General features: G+C 42.9%; 1 protein-coding gene across 1 annotated transcript in view; it reads left to right on the top strand.

The window, feature by feature from the left end:
• col14a1a (collagen, type XIV, alpha 1a) overlaps nt 1-27,982 on the top strand; it is a 107,073-nt gene that overhangs the window by 29,722 nt on the left and 49,369 nt on the right. Inside the window, exons 22-28 of the mRNA XM_034102195.2 lie at nt 752-875; nt 6,038-6,181; nt 6,491-6,655; nt 6,785-6,823; nt 7,000-7,138; nt 13,935-14,077; nt 17,625-17,734. Coding sequence (XP_033958086.2) covers nt 752-875; nt 6,038-6,181; nt 6,491-6,655; nt 6,785-6,823; nt 7,000-7,138; nt 13,935-14,077; nt 17,625-17,734 — 864 coding nt within the window. The remainder of the gene's footprint in view (nt 1-751; nt 876-6,037; nt 6,182-6,490; nt 6,656-6,784; nt 6,824-6,999; nt 7,139-13,934; nt 14,078-17,624; nt 17,735-27,982) is intronic.

Genomic DNA, 27,982 nt, shown 5'->3' with positions numbered 1-27,982 from the left:
ATTTGTACAGAGCCCCTAAAGGGACATGAAAAAAAAAAGAGAGAAAAAAGAAAGTCAGGATAACGGGTTAGTTTTTTTTTTTTAAAGTTACCGGTGCGCCAAGGAGGAAGTGGAGCACACAGGAGACAACCATTTCATTGCAGACTGTTATGTTTACGTGGGGAAATGACAGTGCATACATTATTTGAGATATATTTCAAAATCAGACTTAATTTTAAGGACATTTCGGCCAGGGGTGTAGAGCTATTTGTTTAATCACCGGATTGGCAAAACAAGAGAGTCTGTAAACCAGTCTGCTTTGATCTATGAATTAATGTCCGTGACTCTCAAGAGTACCTGCGGCCTTAAAGGGAAACAAACACTCAGAACACATACACACAGAGCCTGTGGCACGTTGGTCCACCGTTTCCCAAGGCTCCCCCCCTCGTGCGCACGAGATACTAACCCGTTATCCCGACTTTTTTTTTTCTCTCTCCCTTTTTTACATTTTTTTACATGTCCCAAGTTTAGGGGCTCCGTACATTTGGCATCATAGTGCTCACATAATGTCAATTGTACAAAAACAAATCTGCACAGATGCACACGTATGCCATGTTATTCGATGAGCAGATGAAGACTAGATTTGCATTTTCGTTTAAACTATTCCTTTATACCAAAAACACAACGAAACAAGTTGGTTAAGTTGCTTTAATTTAATTTTGACATAATAGTTGAACTGATTTCACTTATCTGTCTGTGTGTCTGTCTGCAGGTCGCCATCGCTCAGTTCAGCGACGACGCACGGACAGAATTCCAGCTGAGTTCCCATAGCAACAAGGAAGCGCTGTTGGAAGCCATTCAAAGCATCAGATACAAGGGAGGAAACACCAAGACGGGTAAGAGCTGTGTGTCATTGGATTGATGTAATCTTAGCTCAGGCAACACAACAAGACCGGCATATTAAAATCTCTGTTTAATACCTTTATTTAAAAGACTCTTCAACATGGTGACCAATAATGTCATGTTAGTTATTGTGGAGTTTTCAATTGTATTGCACACTTTCCCTCAGCAGATAGAGTTGCCTAATTTGTCATTGAGTTGTTGATGTTCAGTCACTCAACCTGTGGTATGATGAAATGTATCTCACATGCCTCTACAGTAAATGAAGATCAAGAATGAAAGTACAGGTGTACCGCGTTGAACAACAGCAACAGTATATACAATCATCTGTTTGCAAGCTCTCACACAGCGCATGTAGTATAATCTACAATTTATATGTGTCCTGTAGTTTGCGAACTACATCCCAAAAACATACACGTTTTTGGCTTAAACCTTACTTATAAAACAACCGTGCTTAATCATCTATGAGTGTATTAAATAAATAGTAAAGTTTATGTGTAAACACATGTGCAAAATACAGCTGGATGAATTAAAAAAAATGTTCTCAAAGTTTTCTTCAATACTACAAAGTTTTCCTTTAAGGACCTTTTGTCGTTGTTGGCTTGAGATTAAAAGTTCATTCATAGCTTTGGAAGCAGCAGCAGTTGTGAAAAACAATCCCAGCACAAGTTGAGAAAGCTGCATGTCTGGAGCGTTCCTTCGTTTGTCCAACCTTTCATGACCACAAACTCCTGTTGAGAACGACTGTGTGATTTAACAGAAGCTCCAGAACAGCTACTAGCTTTGTCTGAGATTGTTTGTCTGCTATTTTCAAGATCAACAATGAGCTTCAAATATTTTTTCCAACAGAAGAATTCTTTACAGGTGAACTTAAAACAATGTTGTGTTTGGATTGTCTTCATGAAGATCAGATACTGCAGAGAGGGAAGACTTTAATGTGGGAGCAGGATTCAAGCAGTTCAGGGGTTTTGAATCAGCAGTAACGCTCATGTGAAACTGCCAGCTGGGATAAAACAAACAGGGTGAATGTCAGCGTACAACCTCCAAGCCTTGATGTGTCTTTACCGCTAATGCTGGTTGCTCACAGGACTCTAACCATCCTAAAGTCTCCGTCTTGGCTCAGTGTCCGCTCAGCGTTATTGTGTCCTTGAGCTTTGCTATCAGCCATTATCTCCCCACTTATCTCTTCCTCCGGCTTCCTCCTCTTCTTTCCTTTGATCAAACTTCTCTGCACTCTTGCCAACCTCCTACTGTCCTCTCCTCCCTTACTTTGCTGCTACTTTATTTTCCTTTTATAAATCCTCCTTTCTTCCTCCTCATTATTGTTACCTTCTTTTTTCTCTCAGCATCCTTCCTTTTTTCTGTCCCATATTTTTCATCTTCTGTTTACTCTTATGTTTTCCCATTCCTCCCTATTCCTCTTACTGTAGACACATACATCAACCGTACCTTCTTACAGGTGGAAGCATGATGTATTGCTCACAGGACAGTGTGTGTGTGTGCATGTGGTCCACAGCAGAACAGAAAATAAACCATGACATTTATTCTTCCCCACACAAAGAGAAAAGGGGGCGATCCTAGCTCTAAAGGTTATGATAACGCTCACAGATTCACAATATTTCCCTTTCTTATCTCCTCTTACCCACATGTACACATATACAAACACACTCCACTGCCTCGGTGTATCATTAATCCTCTTCAGTACCTCACACATAATACCTATTCTTTAGGCTGTCCTTATTTCCAATAGAGACACCCACACAACTTAAATAAAATAAGAGAGCTGTTTCTTCTGTTCAGTTAAATTAATCTTTATTCATGCTTAAGGTTTGATTTCCCCCATCCCTGTAAATCTTGATGCTGAAGCATACAAATAGCCTACTTCATCCATCCATCCATCCATCCATCCATACACACACACACACACACACACACACACACACACACACACACACACACACACACACACACACACACACACACACACACACACACACACACACACACACACACACACACACACACACACACACACACACACACACACACACACACACACACACACACACACACACACACACACACACACACACACACACACACACACACACACACACACACACACACACACACACACACACATACACACACACCACACACACATACACACATACACACACACACACATACACACACACATACATACATACATACATACATACATACATACATACATACATACATACATACATACATACATTCATTCATTCATTCATTCAGTAAGTACCTGAACCTCCTTACTTGCATCTTACTCCTCTGGTCCATTTAGAGAAAGATCAGCAGTCTTTTTTGGCTTTTACAACTGAAGATTGCATTAAAACCCAAATATATTTCCTTTTCTTCATTCTCAAACCTCAACTTCTCCTTAGAGACCATCAGGGCCTCACTGGGTCTAATTCCTGTTAGCCAACAAGAAACCCCACCCTTTTTCATGCTTTACTGTAATAAATGACTAGATTACTTTATATCCACTGTGTTATACCGCTTGGGTCAAGAAAACACTTTTGAATGAATGATTAAAAAAATGCAAAGCTTTGCATATTTCAATGTAACGTTATTTTTGATAACATTTGAAAGTTGATTTAGCGTCTTTAATCTAATTTAAAATGTACTATTTTAGGTGGCAAATGTACTATTTTAGATAGCAACCTGCATCACATTTGCTCACTGTTTCTCATCTGGGTGTTGCCCACTAACTCCGCTCTATGTCGACAACAGAGCTGCAAGAGCTACCAGTATCTAGACATAAGCCTCTGAGTGGCTTGGGGGAATGACTGATTAAATGTAACTGTAGCTTTAAAGTCTTGATATATCTATATAAATGCATACGTGTGTTTATTTATTTGTGTGTATATATACATACATACACATTAATATATATTTACTGTATATGTATACACTACTCTCTCTGTGTCAGTGCGTGTGTCTTTCCATATTGATTTCTATGTTCAAAATGTTCAAAAAATCGATGGAGCAGGCAATGTGGTATGAGGGTTTTGGTTTGGTTAGAAATGTGGAGACAGAGAAAGCATACACACATATAAAACCAGACTCTTTCTAGTATTGTTTTTATAGGCGAGTTCCCCTATACCTGGCACCCTCTCAGACACACTCTTTAACACAGGAGGAGTGAGAGAAGAGAGTGTTAGAGGACACAGGGAGTTAAGAGGATTAATGACAGTGATTGTCCATTTAATTATGAAAAGGTCAGGTGGAGATGAGTAGATTAGTTATTTGTTGAGTAGAAGAGCAAGGCATAATGGACAATATGCTAAAATTGGCATTAAATAGAAATAACCTTCCTTTGTGGGAAGACGGTCAAGGGACTATGTTAAAAAATGAGTATATTTGCACCCACATTAATGTTTATATTCAAAATGTGTGAACGCTTTTTATAGTTTGGAATAATTAGGAACCTGGAAGGAAAGTTTTATATATCTTGTAAATGTTGCTGGATATTATTAATAATAAACAATTGATCATCTTTATAGAAGTCAAAACAGTTGTTAAGTTCCCGTTTCAGGAGTAGAAGTAGGAACACTCACTCTGGAGAGCAGTAGATCAATAGAAATATAATAAAAAAGACAGTTTACTTCAGCCAATTGCTTTCGATTTATCCTTTTAACCTTGTTAATAAAAAAACGGATAATGTTTTTTTGTTTTTTCGATAACTTGAGTGTTTATTGAGGGTCTTGAAAAACAATGAGGCATCATTAATTCACTGACAAACATGCATTGAAAACAGCCATGGCTGCTTTGTCGTTGTTGAAACCTTTTAAAGCTGTCTAGACAGATTTGATTGACTAATTAAGTCCATTAGCAAGTAATGTGCACACTGCCAAAGGTTCATATCCTTTTAACTTTTTGACATTTACATCTTTGTCTCATCTTTTAGTGTTCAGGTGTGATTGAAACACATCAAACATTGTGTGCTTCCTGGCATATTTGACATGCTGATAGCAAATCCGCCTGAATCTAGTTTCAGGAGCTTCTCGGTCACTTTTTGTCACGTTAAAATAATTATGGGATGGAAATTGTTTTTAATAATGCCGGTGGAAGAATTGTTTTATAATTAATACCTATATACGATTTTTAGCAAAGGTCACCAGCAATATCCCCCATGCTCGAGGAGGGGAAGAAGATTTCTTCAGACTTTTAATGAAGATACCTGTGCTTCCAATACGTTTGGTTTGCCAAGAACTTATTCCTTTGTTCAAAATGTTGCATCAGATGGGAGTGGAGGGAGTCTAGCACTGCATAAAGGACCAAACTAGTGGTTTTTTCACTTGTATTGGTACTATGAACATATGCTATAGCATTGCTTTACTGTTTTATGTTTCTATTGTGTTATTGCCTCAAGGCAGCTATCTGTTAACAATCATTTTACCACAACATGAAAGAAAAAGAGACTTGAAAAAATAGCTTGGCAGCTTTTATTTTTTCTCAACGTTGTAAAAGCTGTCAGAGACACTTATTTAAAGCAAATGACTATTTGTAAGAAGTATTTATACTGTAGGGTTTTGCAGAAAAGGCTCTGCTGTTTGAGGAAGCTCTTAAATAATCCGAGCAGCAACAAGGATTCTGCTGAGCGAGATAATCCTCTTTTAATAAACATACATGAGCATTAAATCAACAATTTGACACATGAGGAGGAGGTTCGGGTAGAAGGAGCTGCGTCAGCAAGTAGTGCAGCCATGAAAGTAATCAGCAGAGTAACAGTGATAAGTGTCCGGTTTTAATTTCCTGCTGTATACCTGCATGAATATGATTGAACGTTATTAGCCACATAGGCTGTGTCTCAGCCAAGGAGTATATTGAAAACAGCTAATGCTAATCAGACAATACCATTTTTGCATCAGTGCTTTGCTATAACTAACAGTATGCCTCATTTATGAATGTAACTAAAGCAGACATTGTGTACTGTGATTGATTATCTAATTTAAGTTTCTGAAAGTTTTTGTTTTATAGAAGTCAATGGACCTGGGAAGTTGAAATACATTTAAAGATCAAACATTTTGAAGTGGTTCTATATTTACTTTTTCATTATGAATACTTTCACGATTGGAAAACCAAGATGTTTCCTTTCGTTTTGCATCAGGTCGGGCAATCAAACATGTCAAGGATTCAATTTTCACCCCGGAGGGCGGAGCTAGAAGAGGCGTTCCTAAAGTCCTGGTTGTTCTCACTGACGGACGTTCACAAGACGATGTCAACAAAGTGTCCAAGGAGATGCAGATGGATGGTGAGTATTTTATAAACCAAACACAGACAAAAAGCATTGATAGTTTTTAAACAACAAATATTGAATGTCGATATAAGGGGATATGGGATTCCTTGATATTGTCATACAAAATGAAGGACATATCCCCACTCCCCCTTTTAATTCCTTGGAAGCTTTACGTACTGTATTTCTATTGTTGAAGGATATGACACTCTTTAACCATGCAGTAGGTTTGAAACCCATAGCTCACAATATGTTACATGACTCCTTTTAATCCTTTCTAATGACTTTAAACCTGTAATGAATTCTCTTGTTTAACTCCGTTCTCAGGCTATATCATCTTTGCCATTGGCTTTGCGGACGCGGACTACGGAGAGCTAGTGAATATTGCCAGCAAGCCCAGCGATAGACACGTCTTCTTTGTGGACGATTTGGATGCTGTGAAGAAAATAGAAGAGCAGCTCATTACTTTTGTCTGTGAGGCTGCTACCGCCAGTGAGTAAACAACCTTGGATTTCAAACAGAGGGGGAGAGAGACCAGAAAAAACACGAGTTCAGAAAAGAAGATTCATTCATAATTGAAAATGTTAAGGATGACCTAACAGACTCTTTTCTGTCTTTCAGCCTGTCCGTCTGTGTTGATGAGTGGTAACACAATGGCAGGTAAAAACAAGGAACATAAGACACTGTACTACAGCCACACAGGAAAAACAAGTTGGCAAAAAAAAAGCAAAATAAGATAATGACACATAATGAGGCTGCACTCCATGTTTAGCAGTAATGATTGTAATTACAGTGATCACATTGAGAATAAGGTAATGATGATTTGCCTCCTGAAGGTTTCCGTATGATGGAGAAGTTCGGCCTGGTAGAGAAGGAGTACAGCACCATACCTGGAGTCTCTCTGGAGCCGGGCTCGTTCAACACCTTCCCGTGTTACAGACTACATCGAGACGCAATGGTGTCGCAGCCCACCAAGTGAGTACTGAAACACTGTAAATAGTACATGGTACATTTACTTCTGTTTTCAAAAGCATTCATTAGATTGGATCCTAGAAATTTGGTTTGGAAAGTTAACAAATTGTGCGTCATAGCCGTCTGTAAGAGTTTGATTTGCTGTGCTTGATCATGCCTCCATTTTTCTCGCATCCATCTTTTGCAGTTGAACACACAGCAGATTTAATTAATGTATTTCTCTTCACACACCTCATAGATTAGACCTCTGAACCAAGGCTAACGGTAATCCCAAAGCAGCCAAGAAACTAATGATCAAATCACTTTTTTACATTTACAAACATTACACAGGCATGTATAATAATAAGTTATAGGGTCGACGGGTTTGTTCATTTCAGTTCATTTGTTGAAGTTTAATTGAGATAAACATCCCTTTTCAAAGAGATACCTGGAAAAAAATATTCAATATCATAAAATAATTTAAATATAATATAAAATATATAAATATAAAGAATAGCTGCATGTTAACTTTTCAAGTTGTAGCATTTATTTTATTAAATACAGTGCATGCACAAATGCAGTTGACTCCTATTAGGCTGATGTGGCAATTTAGCACTCACAACAGGAAAGAATGAAACAGAGAGGGATCAAAAAACACAAACACAGGTATAGTTGATCAATTATTATTTCGTTGTACAACAATCAATAATAACGAGGAAAACATTACCTCTGCTCTCAAGCAGTTCTACAGCAATGCTCCCAAGCAGTAGAACTTTACAGAAACATATATAGGACTCTTGACATGACGCACACACATTTCCTTACATTAGCTAACACACGATATCACGTGTTCTGCCTCTGAATGCTATACTTGTATGTTCCAGATGTCGAAAGTTTACTTATCTCATGACGTCCTTTAGGAGTAGTCAACTAACAAAGGTTAACTGTTTTTATGGCCTTCTCTGAACTTCCTCCAACCTCGATGTCAGCTCACTTAAAATGAATACATCTATTGATAATTCAGAACGACCATTGTCTCTCTAACTCTGTGTGACCCAACTCCGTAACACACATCATATAGCTTATACCATGTGACATTAAATGAATATACCAGAAATACGCTGTATTAAACATTCTGCTATAACAAGGCCAAAAGCTTTTTACTGCATTTGTTCTTTAGATTTATTTGTATCCTTCCCTGCTGTTGTTTGCTAAGCGACACTCCCTTCCTCCCCTGGACACGGGGGTGGTGACTGTCAGCGGGACACAAACACCAGAGGACTTTGAATCATCAGCCCTCATATACACAGGCTGCTGGAAGTATTTAACAGTCCTGCCAATGAAAATGTCCCAACTTACTGTAAGAGTTTCCCTTTATCTTTGTTTGGATGATATTTTAGGATAGAAGGGTTCAAGTCCAACTCATAACACCTTGGCTGTGTTATACTTTCTAGTCAATGCTCCCAATGCTAACAACCACAAAAAGTGATCTTGAAGATTGTAGGATTCAAGCCTGTTAAAATTAAGCAAGACTGTATTTCAATATGTAGTAGCTAGACTCTAAATGAATCATTTATCCGAGGAGTTGATCTAAATACACTGTCTATGCCTATTTATCAAAACTTACACAAAATGCAGTTTTTACACATTTAATGCTGTGTGTTTTCCCTGACCGGAGCAACAGAGAAGCCTCTCACAGAATAAATTGAGGCAATGATTGATGGTCTGCTTTTCACATATGCAAATGCACCATAAATCGTATTGTATATCTCTTTGGGTTTAATTTAATTGTCATTGCTCACACAGGACACTTTTAGAAATCCATTATTGTGTCTAGTCTGATTAGACCATGCCCAATCGGTACATTTCATTAAATGATTAAGGTGTTATAGGTCATGTCTTCATGTTCCATTAAGATGTTGCCTTATGCATATTAAATAGGTTTCACATTTCAGATTTAGACCATGACCACAAATTATTAAGAGGCTTCAAAGCATTAAGAGACGCTGGAAAAACCCCACTTTTACTCGTAAAACGTCACTATGGCATAATTCAAATTTGAAAATAGGCAAAAAAACTATTTACTGGTCTGGGTGGTTGAAATTGGTAATTGTTTATTTTGGGGATCTATTTGAAGGAGATCAATTTATTTCCTTCGAACAATTAAGGAAAAAGCATAGACTCCCAGGTAGGGACTTTTGGAAGTACTTTGTGTCCTGAGTTGTATCCTGACACGTCTTAAATAATTACCACTTATTTCAAAAACAGAGATACAGGTCAGGCCAGAAGGAGACTGGCACCTAAAACGTCATGCTTTTATAACCTTATCAAATGAAGTTTTATTTATATAGCACATTTTTTAATTTTTGGTTGAGCCAAAGTGCTGTACATACAGTAGAAATACTTTGCAATAAGGACACTTTACAACAAATACAACAGCACAGTTTGCGCAGAATATCAGTATGAGAAAACGACACCCTCTGTCCTTAGACCCTCACATGGTACGAGGAAAAACTTCCAGAGAAAACCCACAGTTTAAAGGGAAAAATGGGAGAAACCTCAGGGAGAGCAACAGAGGAGGGATCCCTCTCCCAGGACAGACAGACGTGCAATAGATGCCGTGTGTAAATCGAAGAGATAATACATTTACAACATAGGTAGACCAAATGTTTGGAAATGCATGTGTCTATAATAAGAAGATGAATCTACGAAGATGTCAACAATCCTGTGGGAGCCATCAGGGAAGTAGTATGATGAGAGTCAGCAGGGCCGCCACTGGCCAACTTGGGGCCCCAAGCGACATTGTGAGATGAGGCCCCCCCCCAACCGACAGGAGTGAAACACAAACGCTACTTTGCAAATATAATTCCTGTTTATTATTAGTATCAACACAGTTACTTTTGTATACAGTGATGTAAATGGTAAATGTGCATTTACGTCTGCATTTCCTGCCAAATACTAGCCTCAAAAAGATTAAAATATAATGAATGCAAATAAACTACTTCTATTAATCATAATAATCATAATCATAATCAATTCAATAATATAAATACTATATTATTTTATTATAATTTAGTTGTAATATAGTCAAGACAAAACATGCTTATGACATGCTCAAAAACTGATATTTCTTAAATCTGTATTCAAATGTAGTTCCCTCTGTCAGCAATGTATCAACAACTACACACACATTTCTATCAGTATTTCTCTGTGTTGTGGTTGACATGATGATGACTGTTAGGAGTTAAGGGGAGAGGCTGAGCATCACCATGAAATGTGCAAATTGACATAAAAATGAATAAAAGGGGAAAAATGCTCCATGTGTTTTAGGCTGTAAACTTTAACTGTTATGTAAGCCAACTAGACAGACAGTGTATCACTCTTCCTCCAGTACATTAGCAGATAAAAGGCATACAATACTTGAATGAATGTTAAATAAAGAATGCTGGAAATAAGTGCATCTCCATTAGCCTGATGCTCTGCAGAGACTGCCTTCTTCATGTCGTGAATTGCAGCTGATGTTTTAATATGGCAATTGGCAATTTGACTTATACAACATTCGCAAGTTGTACATTTGACTCATATAATAACCCACCTTCGAGTGATGCTCTAGTTTCTTCATGTTTTGTTTTTTTCCCCTCTTGCTTGTGCCAGACTGAAACTGTCTTTTCACCGACATCTCTTCACCTGCACTAGTGGCCGTATCAAAGCCGTGATTGGTCAGATGTCAATTCATTGCAACGGTGTCGGGTTACAGACGTGCTCCCCTTCTCACTTCTCACTCTCACTCTCGCGGAGGGTGTGCGGAGAACTGAGTGGAGAACTGCGCACAGCAGCTGAGGCCCTCTGGGCGGGGCCCCCTGCGCAAGGCGGGCCCCATGCAGCCTGCGTGATTGGCCTGTAGGGAGGGGCGGCCCTGAGAGTCAGGCAGGACCGCAGCAACAGGATCAGCCACGACTCAGGATCCCGGCGTAGATATAGCAACAAAAAAAAAATGTTGGGGGAGGCTGGGTTAATCAGAACATGAGAGTACAGAAGGAAGAAGTAAGGCGTCCCCCGACAGTCCGAGCCTATAGCAGCTAAACTAACGTGTATGTACTCCCTTAGGATAGGTTGAGGGAAAAGGGTAGCAAGTAAGTAAGAAACAGAGGTGGAGAGGGACACGCAGGAAACAAGGTCCCCGCTGGAACCTTAATTGGAATTGGTGAGAGGTTATGAGGGAGTCTCATCCACCCAAATGTGTAGGCCTTAAGAGATGCTGGGAGAAGGACATAGGGGAAGAGATAACTGGTGAAACATGGGGGGAAATTATTGGGTCATTACATTTAGGGATGTCCCGATCACCTTTTTTTTCTCCCGATCCGATTCTGATCATTTGATTTTGACAATCTGCCGATACCGATTTTTCCCGATCCGATCTTTATGCAATGCATTAAGAGAAAAAAAAGGTAACAGATAACGGCTGGTCATCCAACGCGATGAATTCAGCTATCTTGGCTGTTATTTGTTTGGCCTTTTCGCTGTTCTGGGGCAGTTTCTCTTTCCTTTTAAAAGTCTCTGAAAGTGTCGGTTGTTTCAGTGCCGTTAGCCGAGTGGCCGCTGTGTACTCGTCGTGTTGTTGTTGGTGTTTGTTTCTCAGGTAGCGTATTAGATTGGTCGTGTTGAACGTAGCTCTGTTCTTTCCACCACGCGGAACCTCTGCCTTGCAAACATTGCATCTGGCTGTTACACTGCCTTCGCTTTCAATTTTATAATATTTCCAAACTCCTGGCATTTTCTCTGTCCCGACTCCCGAGTCACCAGCTGAACGTAGCCTCTCGTTAGCTTACTGCTACTATTAGACACTGCGCCCACTCTGTTGCCAGATTTCAGAGAAATAAGCAACCGGGTCTATGAAAACAAGCCCAAAGAAAGCAACACATACATGATGTTGTGTAATTTTAAACCAAAACTAAGTCCTCAGGATGACTTTAAGACGTGAACATGGTCATTTTTGTTTTGTAACATTAAAAAAAACAAAAACATTTTTATAAAAAATAGAAAATATTCCCGATCCCCGATTTTTTTCTCCCGATTCCGATCTTTTGAAAATCACGTGATCGGATCGGGACATCTCTAATTACATTACATTACGTGTAATTTGTTAGACGCTTTTATCCAAAGCGACTAACATACATTCAGTACTGTGGACAATCCCCACAGGAACAATTTGGGGTGAAGTGTCTTGCCCAGGGACACAACGACATGCTGACTGCAGTGGGACTCGAACTTGCCTGATTCGAAGTCCAGCAATCTATTCACTGAGCCACAGCCGCCCCGGGTCATGGTTTAAAGTTTCAAGGGAAATACAGACACGTCTGATTAATTATAAAGTCGAACATATTGGACTCCAAGTAAAATGGCAAGGCTAGGACTCAGAGGCTCTGACTTGTGTTGGAAATGTGATACTACATGTGGAACTCGACTGCACATGTTGTATTCATGCCCTATATCTATCATGTATATCGTGTATGCCATGGATGATGCTCTACCTCTGTGATGTTCCCTTTGTCCGTTTTGTCCGTCTTGTCAGTGATTGTCCTGTCTCTGGTGTAGTTTGCCGTGGTACTTTGATATCTTGATATGTGATACATTTAGCAGGCTGTGTTGCAGAGGTTGCGCTAGACTTTTTCGCTGACGACGGACAGGATCGTAAAACTCCCGTCAAAATCCAGAATGACCTGTCGGCCTTTACACAACTCTGACGGGGGGGGGGGGAGAAGCATGCTCGTGAACTGTCAACGGGGGGGGGGGCGACGGTTCACATGCGCCGTGTTATGCATGGCTGCTGCACCTCGCGGGAGCGTGCACAGCGTAAAGCCAAAACTCAGACATTTCAATGATTTGTACGGCAGAGTTAGGTTTGGAAACGGTATAATTTCTTTTGGAGGGCATGCATAACACGGCATAACACCGGAGCCTCGCTGCGGGGAAACTTTGGCGCTGTTTTCCGAGTTTGTTCTAATCTGTCAAAATGACGGACTGCTTTCAGAGTTGTCCGTCATTGTTAAAAAAAAATCCGTCATAGACGGAAAATATTCGGTTAACTTGACCTCTGCTGTTATGTATGTATGTATATTTTATTTTTATGGGGAAAAAAACAATAAAAAAGAAAATAACAACAACAACAAAAAAGAGACGCTGGAAAAAATGGTTTTAAATATTGACTTAGCAATATAATACAGGTAAATATTGAAATATAAAACCAAAGCATACACAAATTTGATGGGAGCTTCAATGGCTTCAAATGTTCTTTCTCTGAAGTCTTTTTTCTTGGTTTTCAACCAGCTTTAACTTTAGCTCCTTAGTCTATGATTCTTCATTCTGTGAAAAGTGCAATTGACGAGCCCTCTGAAAAGTTAAATCTGAGATCATTTGAAACTAAAGTGCTCGAAGGCAGCTGCACAAAAAAAAACGCCGCTCTGAGATCAAAAAGACGCTGGCACAGGAAGACAGTTCCAGGCAGCCAAAAACACGAGAGCGTTCACAAGAGCTGAAAAGAGACAACGGCACATTGAAAATGACACCTTGTGGATACATTCCTTCAGGGCACAAGCTAAGCTCACTGTGTGTGTGTGTGTGTGTGTGTGTGTGTGTGTGTGTGTGTGTGTGTGTGTGTGTGTGTGTGTGTGTGTGTGTGTGTGTGTGTGTGTGTGTGTGTGTGTGTGTGTGTGTGTGTGTGTGTGTGTGTGTGTGTGTGTGTGTGTGTGTGTGTGTGTGTGTGTGTGTGTGTGTGTGTGTGTGTGTGTGTGTGTGTGTGTTTCTTTCACTTGTGTACCAGGTACCTTCACCCAGAAGGTTTACCCTCTGATTACACCATTTCTCTGATGCTCCGCCTACTTCCTGAGACCCCGCAGGAGCCCTTTGCATTGTGGGAAATCCTCAATAAGGAGAAGGAGCCATTAGTGGGATTAATCCTGGACAGTAAGTTTGAATCACTTGTGTTGCTTATCTTTATTTTGCATCATTAACATGGTAGATTGACACATTCAAACAGTAGTTGTGTGCTGAAGCTCCTGCAGTCCGATTATCCCCAAATGATCTCTAAAAGTGCATGATGCTGTGCTTCTGGAGAGAAATCACTACATGTTTTATTACCTTCAAATGAGCAATGCTCTCATCTAACTGTTGTATCCTCTATTTGTGGATGGCCTCCCTTATTTGCCCTGTCTTGAATGGGACACACCGTTAGTCTGTGAAATCAGCAGGACCTCAGACCTAGAGGTGCCGATCCTTATTTGTGTTAGAGTTTGTAACTGGACCTCTGGAGCTCTATTCAAACAGACAGATTCAGAACTAGACAGGGTTGTTAAACGGGGCGTCAGGATTGATAGTGAACCAATGTGGCGTATTATTTACATGATGGGACGGGAATGTATGAGAGGGGGTCTATCGATCTCTGTTTCAGTGCAGCAGGCAGCGGTGCACCTACACATGCACCCTCTAAACACAACAATTCAGCGGATTAACAATCTCTGATCCGTAATTGGCACCTACTTGAACTTCCGCTTTTGTCATATAAATCTTTCGATAAGCAAAACAAATTCCCCCTGGGACGGTAAATGTTTCATTCATTCATCCATCAGAGTTCATTATAGAGCCAGTACTTTTAAAGCCATAGCTGATGGGATGCTGGGGTCAGAAGATTGACCATGGTGCAGTTTCTATCCAGCAGTGATAAGCCGTGTTACAGTTAACTGAACTCACTCCAGGCTTCAATCTTTTAGAGGTCTTTTGGAAAAAAGACCCAGGGCAGACCCCTGACCTGCTGCAGAGATTATATTACCAGCTGGAATGGATGATCTTTGGTTCCCTGAGAGATGCTGTAGGTGCTCTGCTTTCCCTGTTGACCCTTATACAGTGGGGCAAAAAAGTATTTAGTCACCAATTGTGCAAGTTCTCCCACTTAAAAAGATGAGGCCTGTAATTTTCATCCTAGGTACACTTCAACTATGAGAGACAAAATGAGAAAAAAAAAATCCAGAAGATCACATTGTCTGATCTTTAAAGAATTTATTTGCAAATGATGGTGGAAAATAAGTATTTGGTCAATAACAAAAGTTCATCTCAATACTTTGTTATATAACCTTTGTTGGCAATGACAGAGGTCAAACGTTTTCTGTAAGTCTTCACAAGGTATTCACACACTGTTGCTGGTATTTTTGGCCCATTCCTCCATGCAGATCTCCTCTAGAGCAGTGATGTTTTGGGGCTGTCGCTGGGAAACACAGACTTTCAACTCCCTCCAAAGATTTCTATGGGGTTGAGATCTGGAGTCTGGCTAGGCCACTCCAGGACCTTGAAATGCTTCTTACGAAGCCACTCCTTCATTGCCTGGGCGGTGTGTTTGGGATCATTGTCATGCTGAAAGACCCAGCCACGTTTCATCTTCAATGCCCTTGCTGATGGAAGGAGGTTGTCACTCAAAATCTCACGATACATGGCCCCATTCATTCTTTCCTTTACACGGATCAGTCGTCCTGGTGCCTTTGCAGAAAAGTAGGGGGGAGTAGGGGAAAAAAGGCAGACAGGTTAAGGGGGTAAGGGGGGGAAGTAGCGGACAAATAAACCTATTAAACTAACTATACAGTGGGGAAAGCCTTGGTAAAAAGGTGCGTTTTGAGGGCTTTTTTGAAAATGTCCAGGATTGGGGCGCTACGGATTTCGGGGGGGAGAGAGTTCCAGAGGGTGGGGGATGCCACACTGAAGGCTCTGTCACCAAAAGTCCGCAAATAACTCTGTTACCTCTAATCATTATGTTTGTATAATGTAGTTAGCTCCGTGTGTTGCTGCTAGCATACATAACACCTGACGTGAAAACGTTACTCGTGGACGGGGCTACAGAGCTACTAGAAAGACAGTCGAACCCGGTGCATTCCTCCGTCTGGATCTGGAGCACTTTTGCTAAATGTTTAGACAAATTGCTCGTGTTACCGCCCTTACATGCTAAACTCTTATTCCACTTTTGGTAACGAGCATTCTCCACATCGAGACGGGTACAGTTTAACCACCTCGGAGCGCGTTCTCTCCGCCATCTCCCACGTGTGTGTGTTGCTGCATGTTGCAGCTGCCCGTGTGTAAACTGCCCCGCCCCCTCGCAAGCAGGCGGGGGAGAGAAAGATCGAAAATACATCATAGACGCATTTGTTTGTCTTTTTGCATATTAGAAACGAGTTGGCGACACTAAGACTGCGATATAATGTCTTTGTAGCAATAATACATGACATATATATTTTTTAAATGTCTCCAGTACCGATACAAAGACCAATAAAGTTAGAGCTTAACGGGGCGTAAAACACACGTGATGACGTCACCAACGAATCGACGACTGAATTAGTTGGCAACTAATTTGGTAATCGATTTTAATCGATTAAGTCGATTAGTTGTTGTACCCCTAGATGGTAGCCTTTGTTACTTTGGTCCCAGCTCTCTGCAGGTCATTGACTAGGTCCCCCCGTGTGGTTCTGAGATTTTTGCTCACCGTTCACCGATCACCTTGTGATCATTTTGACCCCACGGGGTGAGATCTTGCGTGGAGCCCCAGATCGAGGGACATTATCAGTGGTCTTGTATGTCTTCCATTTTCTAATAATTGCTCCCACAGTTGATTTCTTCACACCAAGCTGCTTACCTATTGCAGATTCAGTCTTCCCAGCCTGGTGCAGGTCTACAATTTTGTTTCTGGTGTCCTTTGACAGCTCTTTGGTCTTGGCCATAGTGGAGTTTGGAGTGTGACTGTTTGAGGTTGTGGACAGGTGTCTTTTATACTGATAACGAGTTCAAACAGGTGCCATTAATACAGTTAACAAGTGGAGGACAGACGAGGCTCTTAAAGAAGAAGTTACAGGTCTGTGAGAGCCAGACATCTTGTTTGTTTGTAGGTGACCAAATACTTATTTTACCGAGGAATTTACCAATTAATTCATTAAAAATCCTACAATGTGATTTCCTGGATTCTTTCCCCCCATTCTGTCTCTCATAGTTGAAGTGTACCGAGGATGAAAATTACAGGCCTCTCCTCTTTTTAAGTGGGAGAACTTGCACAATTGGTGGCTGACTAAATACTTTTTTGCCCCACTGTATATCTAAGCTATATATCTATAGTATTTAAAAAGAATAAAATGTACCACCATTGTGCCATATACGGACTGATCTAAAACAACATAGATATCATTTAAATTCCCCCCATTATTAAAATGATGGAGATTTTTTGCGTTTTTCACCAATAAAAAGCATGTTGACACAAAATGATTTTAAATGGTTTTGCAAATTAAAAATAACTTGACATTCAATGGTGAAATAAATCTTCATTTTTATAGAAAACAGACACACTGCACAAATACTAATATTGATATAACAGTGTCCAGCATATACTGTAGAGTTCAGTGTTGTAACAAACCAGGTATTTATTTGGCAAGCTTCTGCATCAACCTCTTCTACCTCCCTCACCACCTCTCTGTGCCCCCCACAGACTCTGAAAAAACACTGACGTTCTTCAACTACGACTACAAAGGAGACTTCCAGACTGTCGCCTTTGAAGGAACTGAAATCCAAAAAATATTCCATGGCAGTTTCCACAAGGTACACTTTAAATATATGTGTGGTAAAATACCGACTTGAATGTAATATAATTTATTCTCAAAAGTGTAATGGCCATAACACAGCGAGTGCCATTTTGCATACATATCAGGGTTTTGTCTCACATTTCAGAAAAAAACGTCATTACACTATTTAGGTGGTGCTGGTAGTTCCGAGGACATTACATTACATTGCATTTAGCTGACGCTTTTATCCAAAGCGACTTACAATAAGTACATTCGACCAGGAAGACACAACCTTGAAGAAAACAGAATCATAAAGTACATCAGGTTTCATAGAGCCAAGTATTTCAAGTGCTACTCAACTGGCTATAGATAAGCCAGTCCTTTATTAGTATATAAGTGCTCTGTTAGCAGTTCTTTGTTAGTAGTTCTATCGCTCGAGGTGGAGTCGAAAGAGATGAGTTTTCAGTCTGCGCCGGAAGGTGTGTAAGCTTTCTGCTGTCCTGATGTCAATGGGGAGATCATTCCACCATTTTGGAGCCAGGATAGCAAACCCACGTGTTTTTGCTGATGGGAACTTGGGTCCCCCTCGCAGCGAGGGTGCAGCGAGTCGTTTGGCTGATGCAGAGCGTAGTGCACGCACTGGGGTGTACAGTTTAACCATGTCCTGGATGTAGGAGGGACCAGATCCATTTGCAGCATGGTACGCAAGTACCAGTGTCTTGAACAAATGTTGAGAAGGAAGCTTTCTGACAAACTGCTGAGAAAGAGACAAAAGAAAGGAAGATAAAATGTATTGTGGTGTTTTTGAAGGGGAGGTTTTCCAGTGGCTCTCGGACTGGACTGTTTTTCTCTTGACCCGTCAACACCACTGTGTGTGTGTGTGTGTGTGTGTGTGTGTGTGTGTGTGTGTGTGTGTGTGTGTGTGTGTGTGTGTGTGTGTGTGTGTGTGTGTGTGTGTGTGTGTGTGTGTGTGTGTGTGTGTGTGTGTGTGTGTGTGTGTGTGTGTGTGTGTGTGTGTGTGTGTGTGTGTGTGTGTGTGTGTGTGTGTGTGTGGAGATAGCTCTTCTGTCTCTCCCTCCTACTCTTAACTGCTTTTCTAAACTAGTGGAGTGTACAGAGTGGGAGTGAAACTGCACATTTTAATGACCCTTTGAGACCCTGCTGTGGAAGTTCATGATGAAATTATGGAGGGAATTTTTCATTATTTGGACATGTGTTTATTTTAAAAAACTAAGTTCACTTGATACATTCACAGTAAAGCTCGTTTTGAATGCCAAAGAAGTTAGTGCATTTACAGACATGCTGCGCAGACATCATTAAAGAAGGCAACACTCTGTGGCAGGTGTGATTTCCATGATTGTGTTATTACTTTTCACCTCCGAGTGGACCACCAGAGAAGATATTAGTTTGTCCTCCAAGCTGATTATCTGACAAAGACATTTCGCATTTGCCTCAATCATTGGACTTATATCTAGGGTTGGGTACCGAGAACCGGTTCCGGTTCGGAACCGGTTCCAACATTTCGATTCCAACGGCATCATTTAGAAATGTGAATTTCGGTTCCGCTTTTCGATTCCTGAGGAAATGTTTCTCGCTGCTCTCCGTAGCCTACTGCATGACTGCAGCGGGGCGGGACATTTCCTACAGTGTAACCTGAGACCAGGGCCGGCCCGTTGCACTGGCGTTATAGATGTTCGCCTAGGGCGCCAGATCTGTGGAGGCGCTGCGCTGACAGCTCTGGGAGAAAAAAAAAAAATGTTGACCGTTGGTGCTCATCCTAATTTTCGGCCTTGATGTAACAACATTCATAATTAAGTAAATGTAACACCCTTTTCATCCCGGTTACACTTTTCATTTGCCCTGTACGATGGGCGCTGCAAGTGATTAAAATGGGGGATGTTGGCTTATCTGGCAACCGCAGCTCACAGCCAAAGTGCGAGTGAGCTAGGGAGAAAGGGAGGGCGCTGTTGTTATTAGCATCTGGTGCTAGCTGCTCTAACGGATATAAGAAGAAGATGTTTCTACAATGATAAGGAGGGAGAGTCCTCTCCAGTCATACTGAGAGGCTGATAACTACAGCTCAGTGAGGTAAAGGACTCTGAGGGTTTAGATAGTTCACTTTAGTCTAAGTTATCTCAGTGGGTCTCAAACGTTTTGATCACAATTTATGTAAACACATATTTCCAAGGCACTCTTTTATAATGATTGGGATAAAACAGGTTTGAAATCATTCCAATGTAAACTATAGGACAGTGAACCAGACATATCGTTTTAAACTGGAGATAAAAAAATATGCATAAATAAAATAGTAAAATAAGATATGAATGAACAACAAAAATAAAATGCGTTACATGTAGGCTATTTGTTATTTAATTATTAAAATGTAAACCGATCTTTTTCATATGGGTGTTTAGAGTTGTACCCCCTAGATCTAGTCTCTAGTAATTCTGCTTAAAGTGCACCAGATTGAAGCATTTTACTTCAAAATGTTCAAACATTTCTTCCCGGTATGCCAGAGAAGGCAGATATGCTTGTTTTTCTCAACAAGAACTGCTTTTAAAAGTTGGACTGTTGCACTGTTGTAGCTTCAGTGGTTCTCAGGTTAAAGTTACATAGCAGTGAATATAAACAGACTGATTAATGTGAATATTACTTTAAACTAACCTGTGTAAAAGTTTCTCGAATAAATGTAATTTTTTTGGTGGAAGAAGCATGTATCATTTTTTTACCCTGCCCCTCAAAGAATCGGAATCGAGAACCGTTAAGAACCGGAATCGAAAAGTAGAATCGGAATCGGAATCGTGGAAATTCAAACGATACCCAACCCTACTTATATCCGAATATATTTATGTAAATTATGTTGTTTCAAATTAGTCAGACTGAATGGAAATAGCAACATTTTAAAAGTCAATTTTCTGCTCACTTGAGACGAGAAAGTGTTTTCTGAAAAAATTAATAGGGACGCAAATGCCTCAGCTGAATAAATAATTACATTGTTTTGGCCTCAACAGGCCCAGTGAATGACAAATTCACTTTAGAAAAAACTTGGCATGAAACATTAGGCGAACAAAAAACTATAGGTTACTTACGTAACCCCAGTCCTCAGAGTAACATGAAGTGAGATGTCTCACTATGGGGATGCGCCTCATCGCGGAGCAAACAGAAGCATCAATCTCATTACGCCAATCCTGATTGGCTGGTGATCTTGACGTCAACGTCAGGGGAAATCACCCCCTATAAGTAGCCTGCGCCACGACGCATGCGTCATTCAAAATAAGCACCTCTTCTCGCTTCACCATAGCAAGGAGGGCCGTCTGGTGAGACATCTCACTTCATGTTACTCTGAGGCCTGGGGTTACGTAAGTAACCTATAGTTCTCATTCATAACACTCCGTTCGATGTCTCACTATGGAAAATTGTAGCTCCCGTATTGCCAGACGAGCTTATCTCGAAGATCACCGATCAACCAGAATTTAACAGGTGGAGTCCCGACTCAACAAGGTGCCCAGCACTGCTCGGGCCACGCTTGGAGCGGAGACGTCTAGCCTGTAACAAAAGTGAGCGGCGAAGACCAGCTTGCCGCTGCACAGATATCCTGGATGGAAACACCCTTGAACAAAGCCCAGGATGTAGCCAGGCCCCGAGTCGAGTGAGCCCGCAGACCCGAAGGTGCTTGCAGATTCTGACTCGTATAGGCCAAAGCAATCGCCTCCACGATCCAGTGGGATAGTCGTTGCTTAGTAACAGGCTTACCCTTGTGAGGTTTAGCCCAGGACACGAAGAGTTGGTCATTAAGACAAAGCTCTTTTGATCTGTCCATATATGTGTGTAAAGCCCGGACTGGACACAACAGATCCTGCTGCTGCTCCCCGGAGGAAACCAGCTGCGGAGGAAATGCCTCAATGTCAATCGGGGTACACGAACCAACCACCTTTGGTGTAAAGGTAGGGTTGGGTTTCAACAACACTCTCGTTTGCCCTGGGGCGAACTGAGTGCATGAGGATGTACAGACAGTGCATGGATATCACTGACCCGCTTGGCGGATGCCAGGGCCAGTAACAGCACTGTCTTGAGTGACAGATGTTTCATGTCAGCTCCTTCCAGGGGTTCAAATGGGGTCATTTTGAGCCCATTTAAAACCACTGCCAGGTCCCATAAGGGCACCAGCGACCTGGAGACAGGGAGGAGCCTGCGAGCTCCCTTCATAAAACGGCAAACCAAAGGATGTTGGCTAGCCGTCTTACCCTCAAAGCCCACATGGCATGCATCAATAGCAGCCAGGTACACCTTGATCGTGGAGAAAGCTCTGTGTTTATCGATCAAGTCCTGTAGGAATGATAAAATCACCCCGACAGGACATTGAAAAGAGATGTGTCCTTCTTGAAGGCACCACTCCTCAAACACCCTCCACTTACAGTCGTAAAGAGACCTGGTGGAGGAAGCTCTCGCACTCTGAATAGTGTTTATCACCTTCTGAGGGAGTCCCACTGTATTCAGATTGTACCACTCACGGGTCAGGCCCATAGTGCCCCGCGCTCTGGGCGTGGGTAAAGGATCGCCCCCCCCGCCTGAGACAATCTGTCCCTGCGTGGTGGGGGCTGCCACGGCTGCCCGCACAACAGCTGATATATCCCCGCCAGCCCGTATATTGCGGGCCAGGGTGGAAACATCAGAGTAAGTGTGTGGCGTTGCTCTTTCACTCTGGCCGGAGTTAAGGGTAACAGAACCAGGGGTGGGAACGTGTACAGAGGACCCGGAGGTCAATCGTGTACGAGTGCGTCCCCGCCTAACGGTGCGTTTAAATCGTGCATTAAAGAGAACAGCTGTCATTGAGCATTTTCTCCCTTTGCGAACAGATTTAACCGCCGTAACGCACCCACAGCGGACTCTCGATCCTTGGATGAGGAGTCCAGTCTGCATAGAGTGGTGCACCTCTGGACAGTAATTCTGTCCCTAGGTGCATAACTCCCGGTACCTGTGTCGCTCTCAGAGAGAGGAGACGTCTGCCGCTCCAAGGGATCAGTTTGTGTGCCAGTGTGTGTGACTGGAGACAACGCAATCTCCCCTGGCGGTTCATACACGATATCGTGTTGTCTATCCTCATGAGGACATGGTGTCCTCTGAGAGAAGGCAGGAAGCATTTTTGGGTGGGGAACACCGCTAAAAGCTCCGGGTAGTTTACGCGTGCCCGCTGGAAGTCTCTGTTCTAGAGACCTCTCACCGGGCGACCTTCGTAAGTCCCCTGTCAGCCCGTCTGACCTGCGTCCGTGGTGACCACCTTCCGTGAAAGGACTGCACCCGTAGGCGCGTCCCGCACTGGAAAAGTCGGGTGTAGTGCCACTACGCATTTCATAATCACCAAAACTCTCCGTAAGCCGTGGCGTTCGGGGTTTAGTTTTATTATGAGGCCCATGTTGAGCGGGTGCTTAACGAGGACATGTTCCTCCGTAATCTGACTCCGCTCGGTGGGCATTATAGATAAAACCCTTCTTTCTAGGAGAGAGAGAACCTCTCTCTCCAGAATATGGGTTGACTCTCTCTGGGTTTGTGAAAACAGATAAATTATAACTGTTTTGAGAAGCCCAGGCAGACATCGTGAGTATCTCCTGCTGTATGCTCCTTAGAGCCAGCTGGGATGTCTCCGACCGGCACTGCGCATGTGTGTACCGGTGGTGCCCTCACGGCTCCAGTCGGCACTGCGCCTGCCGGTGGTGCCCTTAAAGCCCCGGCCGGCACTGCGCATGTGTGTGGCGGTGGCTTCACGGACCCGTCAATAATCCGTCATTTGAGAGGTGCCGTAGCTGCTATCCAAAGGGGAAGAATTGGCTGGCTGTCCATTACAGCTCTAGCCGGCACTGCGCATGTGCGTGACGGTGGTGCCTTCACAGACCCGTTTATTATCCGCCTTTTGAGAGAGGCCGTAGCTGCTCTCAGAAGGGGATTTATAGTTAACGGACTGTTTATTGTCTTTCTTTTCATTTTTTTGAGCTGCGCCCTTGGCCGGAGCCTGGATGCGTCAGCGGAAAATGGTTTATTCAGACAGAAAGATGTGACATGTGTTTGTGCGGACTTGAGGATGACGTTGAGGCATCTCTCGAGGCGGCGGGAACACATTCACGGAGGGGAGAAGGAGGGGCTGTCACGCCGCTCGCTTCTTCTTCCTCGACTGCTGGCCGAAATTCTGGGTTGGCTGAGCCTGAGCTGCAGCCGGAACCGGAGATTTCCTCGGCCAACTTGCCCTTGTCTCCCGCCTGGGCTGGGGACTTGGGATGGGCTGCGACCTCTGCGTCTTCGGTGTTTTAAACCGAGCAGGGTTCGAGGCAGCTTGGGTGTCGTGAGTATCTCCTGCTGCATGCTCCTTAGAGCCAGCTGAGATGTCACGCTTACGGCTCCAGCCGGCACTGCGCATGCTTGTGACGGTGGTGCCTTTACAGCTCCAGCCGGCACTGCGCGTGGCGGTGGTGCCTTCACAGACCCGTCAATAATCCGCCTTTTGAGAGATGCCGTAGCTGCTCTCAAAAGGGGAGAAAATTGGCGGGCTGCTTATTGGTTTTATTGATTTTCTATTCATTTTTTTGAGCTGCGCCCTCGGCCTGAAGCCTGGATGCGTCAGCGGCAAATGTTTAATGACAGAGGAATCAACCAACGTGTGACATGTGTTTGTGCGGACTTGAGCGAAGCTGGTGTGCTATCGCCGAGAGAGCAGCCATCGCTCCCGGCTTTGCAGCCTGAGCTGGTGACACGAAGACGTCGTCTTCTTGCTCATCCGAGTCAGACAGGAGGAACTCAGAGGTGTACTCTTCGTCCTCCATGGAGTCTAACTCCAGGACATCTTCCGCGGGTGAAACCATGGTGAGGTCCAGTCGGGAGCCCCAGCTTGGTATAGCGTGGGGCCCCGTTCCCGCGTTTCTTGCCGCCACCGGATCTCGGCCTGATATGGCGCGGGATTCTGGTTCTGCGGGTGCCGCTGTCGGTGAGCCCCAGACCGCAGTGAGGGGCTCCATCCCTGCGGCAGACGTCCCCGTGTCTTGATTGCCGGTCGGCAGATCAGTGGACATGAGGGGGTCCCGTCCCGACAGGTTAGCTTGTTGCGCTAACCTTCGGTGGAGGCTCTTCACGGTGAGGCGGGCACAATGTCCGCACGAGCCGGGGTTGTCGATGGCCTCCTGGGCGTGTTCCAGCCCGAGGCAGGACGAACAGATCTGGTGTGAGTCTGTGCCTGACACTTTCAACCCGCAACCGCAGCGCCGAGCCTCCGAGTTCCTGACTCCTCTGGTGTGAGGGGGAGAGGCATCCATCTCGTTCGCCGTGAGGCGTGGAGAGGGTCCGCTCATGACAGGTACGTTCGAGAAAAAAATGTTTACGGATCTGTCTTTAATCCGGGGGAAAAAAGGACAGCGTGGGTCTTTTTCTCTCAAGGATATTACCTGGTATGGTAATATTCCTGTAATCCTTTTCTCCTCCGTGGAAGAGAGAAGAAAAAAGTGTCCTCGCTACCGTGGTGTCGGTAGTGAGGGGAAAAAACACAAGTTAGCGACTGGTGTGTTGCTAACTTGAAGTCAAAACCTTACCTTACTCCAGAGGAAGAACGGCGAGGTTGACTATAATACTCCTCTGTGAGAGAATAGGGTAGCCGGCTAACGCCCGTCGACCGAAATTAGCTTATGGTTCAGTCTGTGGACTGTTAAGCTAGCCCGGCTACCGTTCGAGATGTGCTCTGAAGCGAGAAGAGGTGTTTGAATGACGCATGCGTTGTGGCGCAGGCTACTTATAGGGGGTGATTTCCCCTGACGTTGACGTCAAGATCACCAGCCAATCAGGATTGGCGTAATGAGATTGATGCTTCTGTTTGCTCCGCGATGAGGCGCATCCCATAGTGAGACATCGAACGGAGTGTTATGAATGAGAACAGCAACTTGCCAAATAACAATATATTATTTTGTCCTAATTCTTTGAATTAGCAACACTACTGAGAATGTAGTCAAATGTCAAATTTGTACTTTGACATGGTTGATTCAATTGGATATTTGAATGTATTGTTTAGTTACATTTGAACATTTTCTAACTTTTGCTTGACAAATGGATACAAAATGTAATAACAACTTGGTATGTTTTTTTTTGCTCTAAGATGCTGTTGGGTAAATATATTGCTCCCAATGGATTTTTGCTAAAAACAACCAGTCCACTAACTCTCGACTCTCAAAATGTCAGGGAGGAGCTGTCCATCATTTTTCTGTGTCTGTTTCTCTTCTGTATTCTGTCTCTCTGTCGGAGAACATGACAATGTTGAGAGAGGGGACTGATGCAGGAGACTGCCTGACCAGAGGAAGTGTTGGTCTACAGTAGACAGGATGACAAGTGAATAAAAGGAGCGTACGTACACGTGCGTGTGCATGTCTGTTTGTCAGTTATAAAGAGATTACCATATCAAGCACCTTGTGTGAAAGCAGGAATACCCAACAGGATCTGTCACCGTCTAGCAAACACACACACTGAGAGAAACACAGAAAACAGAAACAGGTGAAGGAGGGAGAGCAGAGGAAAGAATAGAGATGACAGTGAGCTGGAGACACAAAGAGGAATACAGACAGGAAAATATAGAAACACAGGCAGGTAGACAAAGAAAGGAGAAGTGAAAGATATCTTCGGTATAATTCACAGATTGCTCACAGCTATTATATACTAATACAAGTGTATTAACACCCTGCCTGTATCTCCAAAAATGATTAAATGCCTCCCATTAAAATGTTTAAAGAGCACTCAAAGCCGTCCTCGGGTGCCGTAAAAATGTACGCTAAGGACATATGCACCTTGCTTTTCTAGCTCACAATACATCACAATATTTCTCAGTGTGAAATTCAAAATTCACAGCTAGTTAATTCGCCCATAAATGATTATTATGAAGCTGATTCCATAAATGTTGGTTGCTTCTTGGAAAGGAGAAGAAGTGTTAATGGAGAAAGCAGCCACTATGAATGTGTTGTATCCGTTGGACTGACAGATTTGGGTTGACTCAAACTGTGTTTGTTTTTAAAAGCAGAAAATGAGACGGTGTTATGTGACTGACAAAATCATACGGTGGTTGGATCTGTTTTCATGATGATTAACAGCTTAATGACAAATCCAGATAGATGCACACTGAGGGGTCATCATTTCTAGCACGTGTAGAAGAAGCTACATTTGGTTAAAAGAGCAGTTTCTGAATAAATAGTCTAAAGGTGTTCTCCATCTAATTGAAAGCAGTGTTTAAAGATTGATTGCTTGCAAAAATGGCTGACTAGAGAGGGCAGGAAATGAGGAAACACTCATGTTGTACGCACACAGGCAAAGAGAAGGTGCTTGCATTCCTGCATGTAATGCTCAAACATACATGAATCAAAATATAAAAGCTTCACGATCACATACGCACACATTCACACTCACACAAGCGAGCATGTGCACTTTTAAGTGCAGGTCAGAGAAAGCTGAGTCAGCAGAAATACTGATAGCCTCATCTACTCCAACCCACATTATCTCTCACAGCATGTTTAAAGACGGTCATAAGTGTGTGTGTGTGTGTGTGTGTGTGTGTGTGTGTGTGTGTGTGTGTGTGTGTGTGTGTGTGTGTGTGTGTGTGTGGGTGGGTTGTGTGTGGTGTGTGTGTGTGTGTGTGTGTGTGTGTGTGTGTGTGTGTGTGTGTGTGTGTGTGTGTGTGTGTGTGTGTGTGTGTGTGGTGTGTTCCATCACTATATCAGAGGCACTTCTTCTTTTTGTGTTTAGAAACTACGAAGAGTTGAGATAAAGTGAATATGCTGATTTGATGTTTCATTTCTTAAAGGTCCCATTTCTACTGATCATAATTCCATTGTTGGGTCTACTAGAATAGATTTACATTGTTCAATGTTCCAAACTCACATTGGTTTCTCAAACAGCATCTCTGTAAAGTATCTGTCCTAAATGCCTTGTTGGAGCTCCTGCACCCCCCCCCCCCCCCCCTGTGAGCCCAGTGTGCTCTGATGTGTGATTATGTTTTACAATGGCGTTTGTTAGCAACCAGAAAATGACACCAGTAATGACAAACAGATGAGAATGCTGCGTAGGGTCTGGGTGCCGTGTTGGCGGGACGTTGCGGGGCTCGCTGCTCCGCCCTTTGAGGCTCGAGGGCGGACAGGGTGAGCTGGATTACTGGTGTCGTTTCCTGATTGCTGCATGGGGTCGAGAGACACCGCGGAACTCAGCCTGAGCACACACACGTGAGTGTGTGGCAAACTGTGAGTGGAGATCCATGGAGCCACGGCTCAGAAAA

The sequence above is a fragment of the Pseudochaenichthys georgianus genome, chromosome 16, assembly GCF_902827115.2.
Source record: "Pseudochaenichthys georgianus chromosome 16, fPseGeo1.2, whole genome shotgun sequence".
In the NCBI taxonomy this organism is placed as follows: Eukaryota; Metazoa; Chordata; class Actinopteri; order Perciformes; family Channichthyidae; genus Pseudochaenichthys; species Pseudochaenichthys georgianus.
The sequence above is the reverse complement of the archived record's forward strand: the minus strand, read 5'-3'. Positions and strand labels throughout refer to the sequence as shown.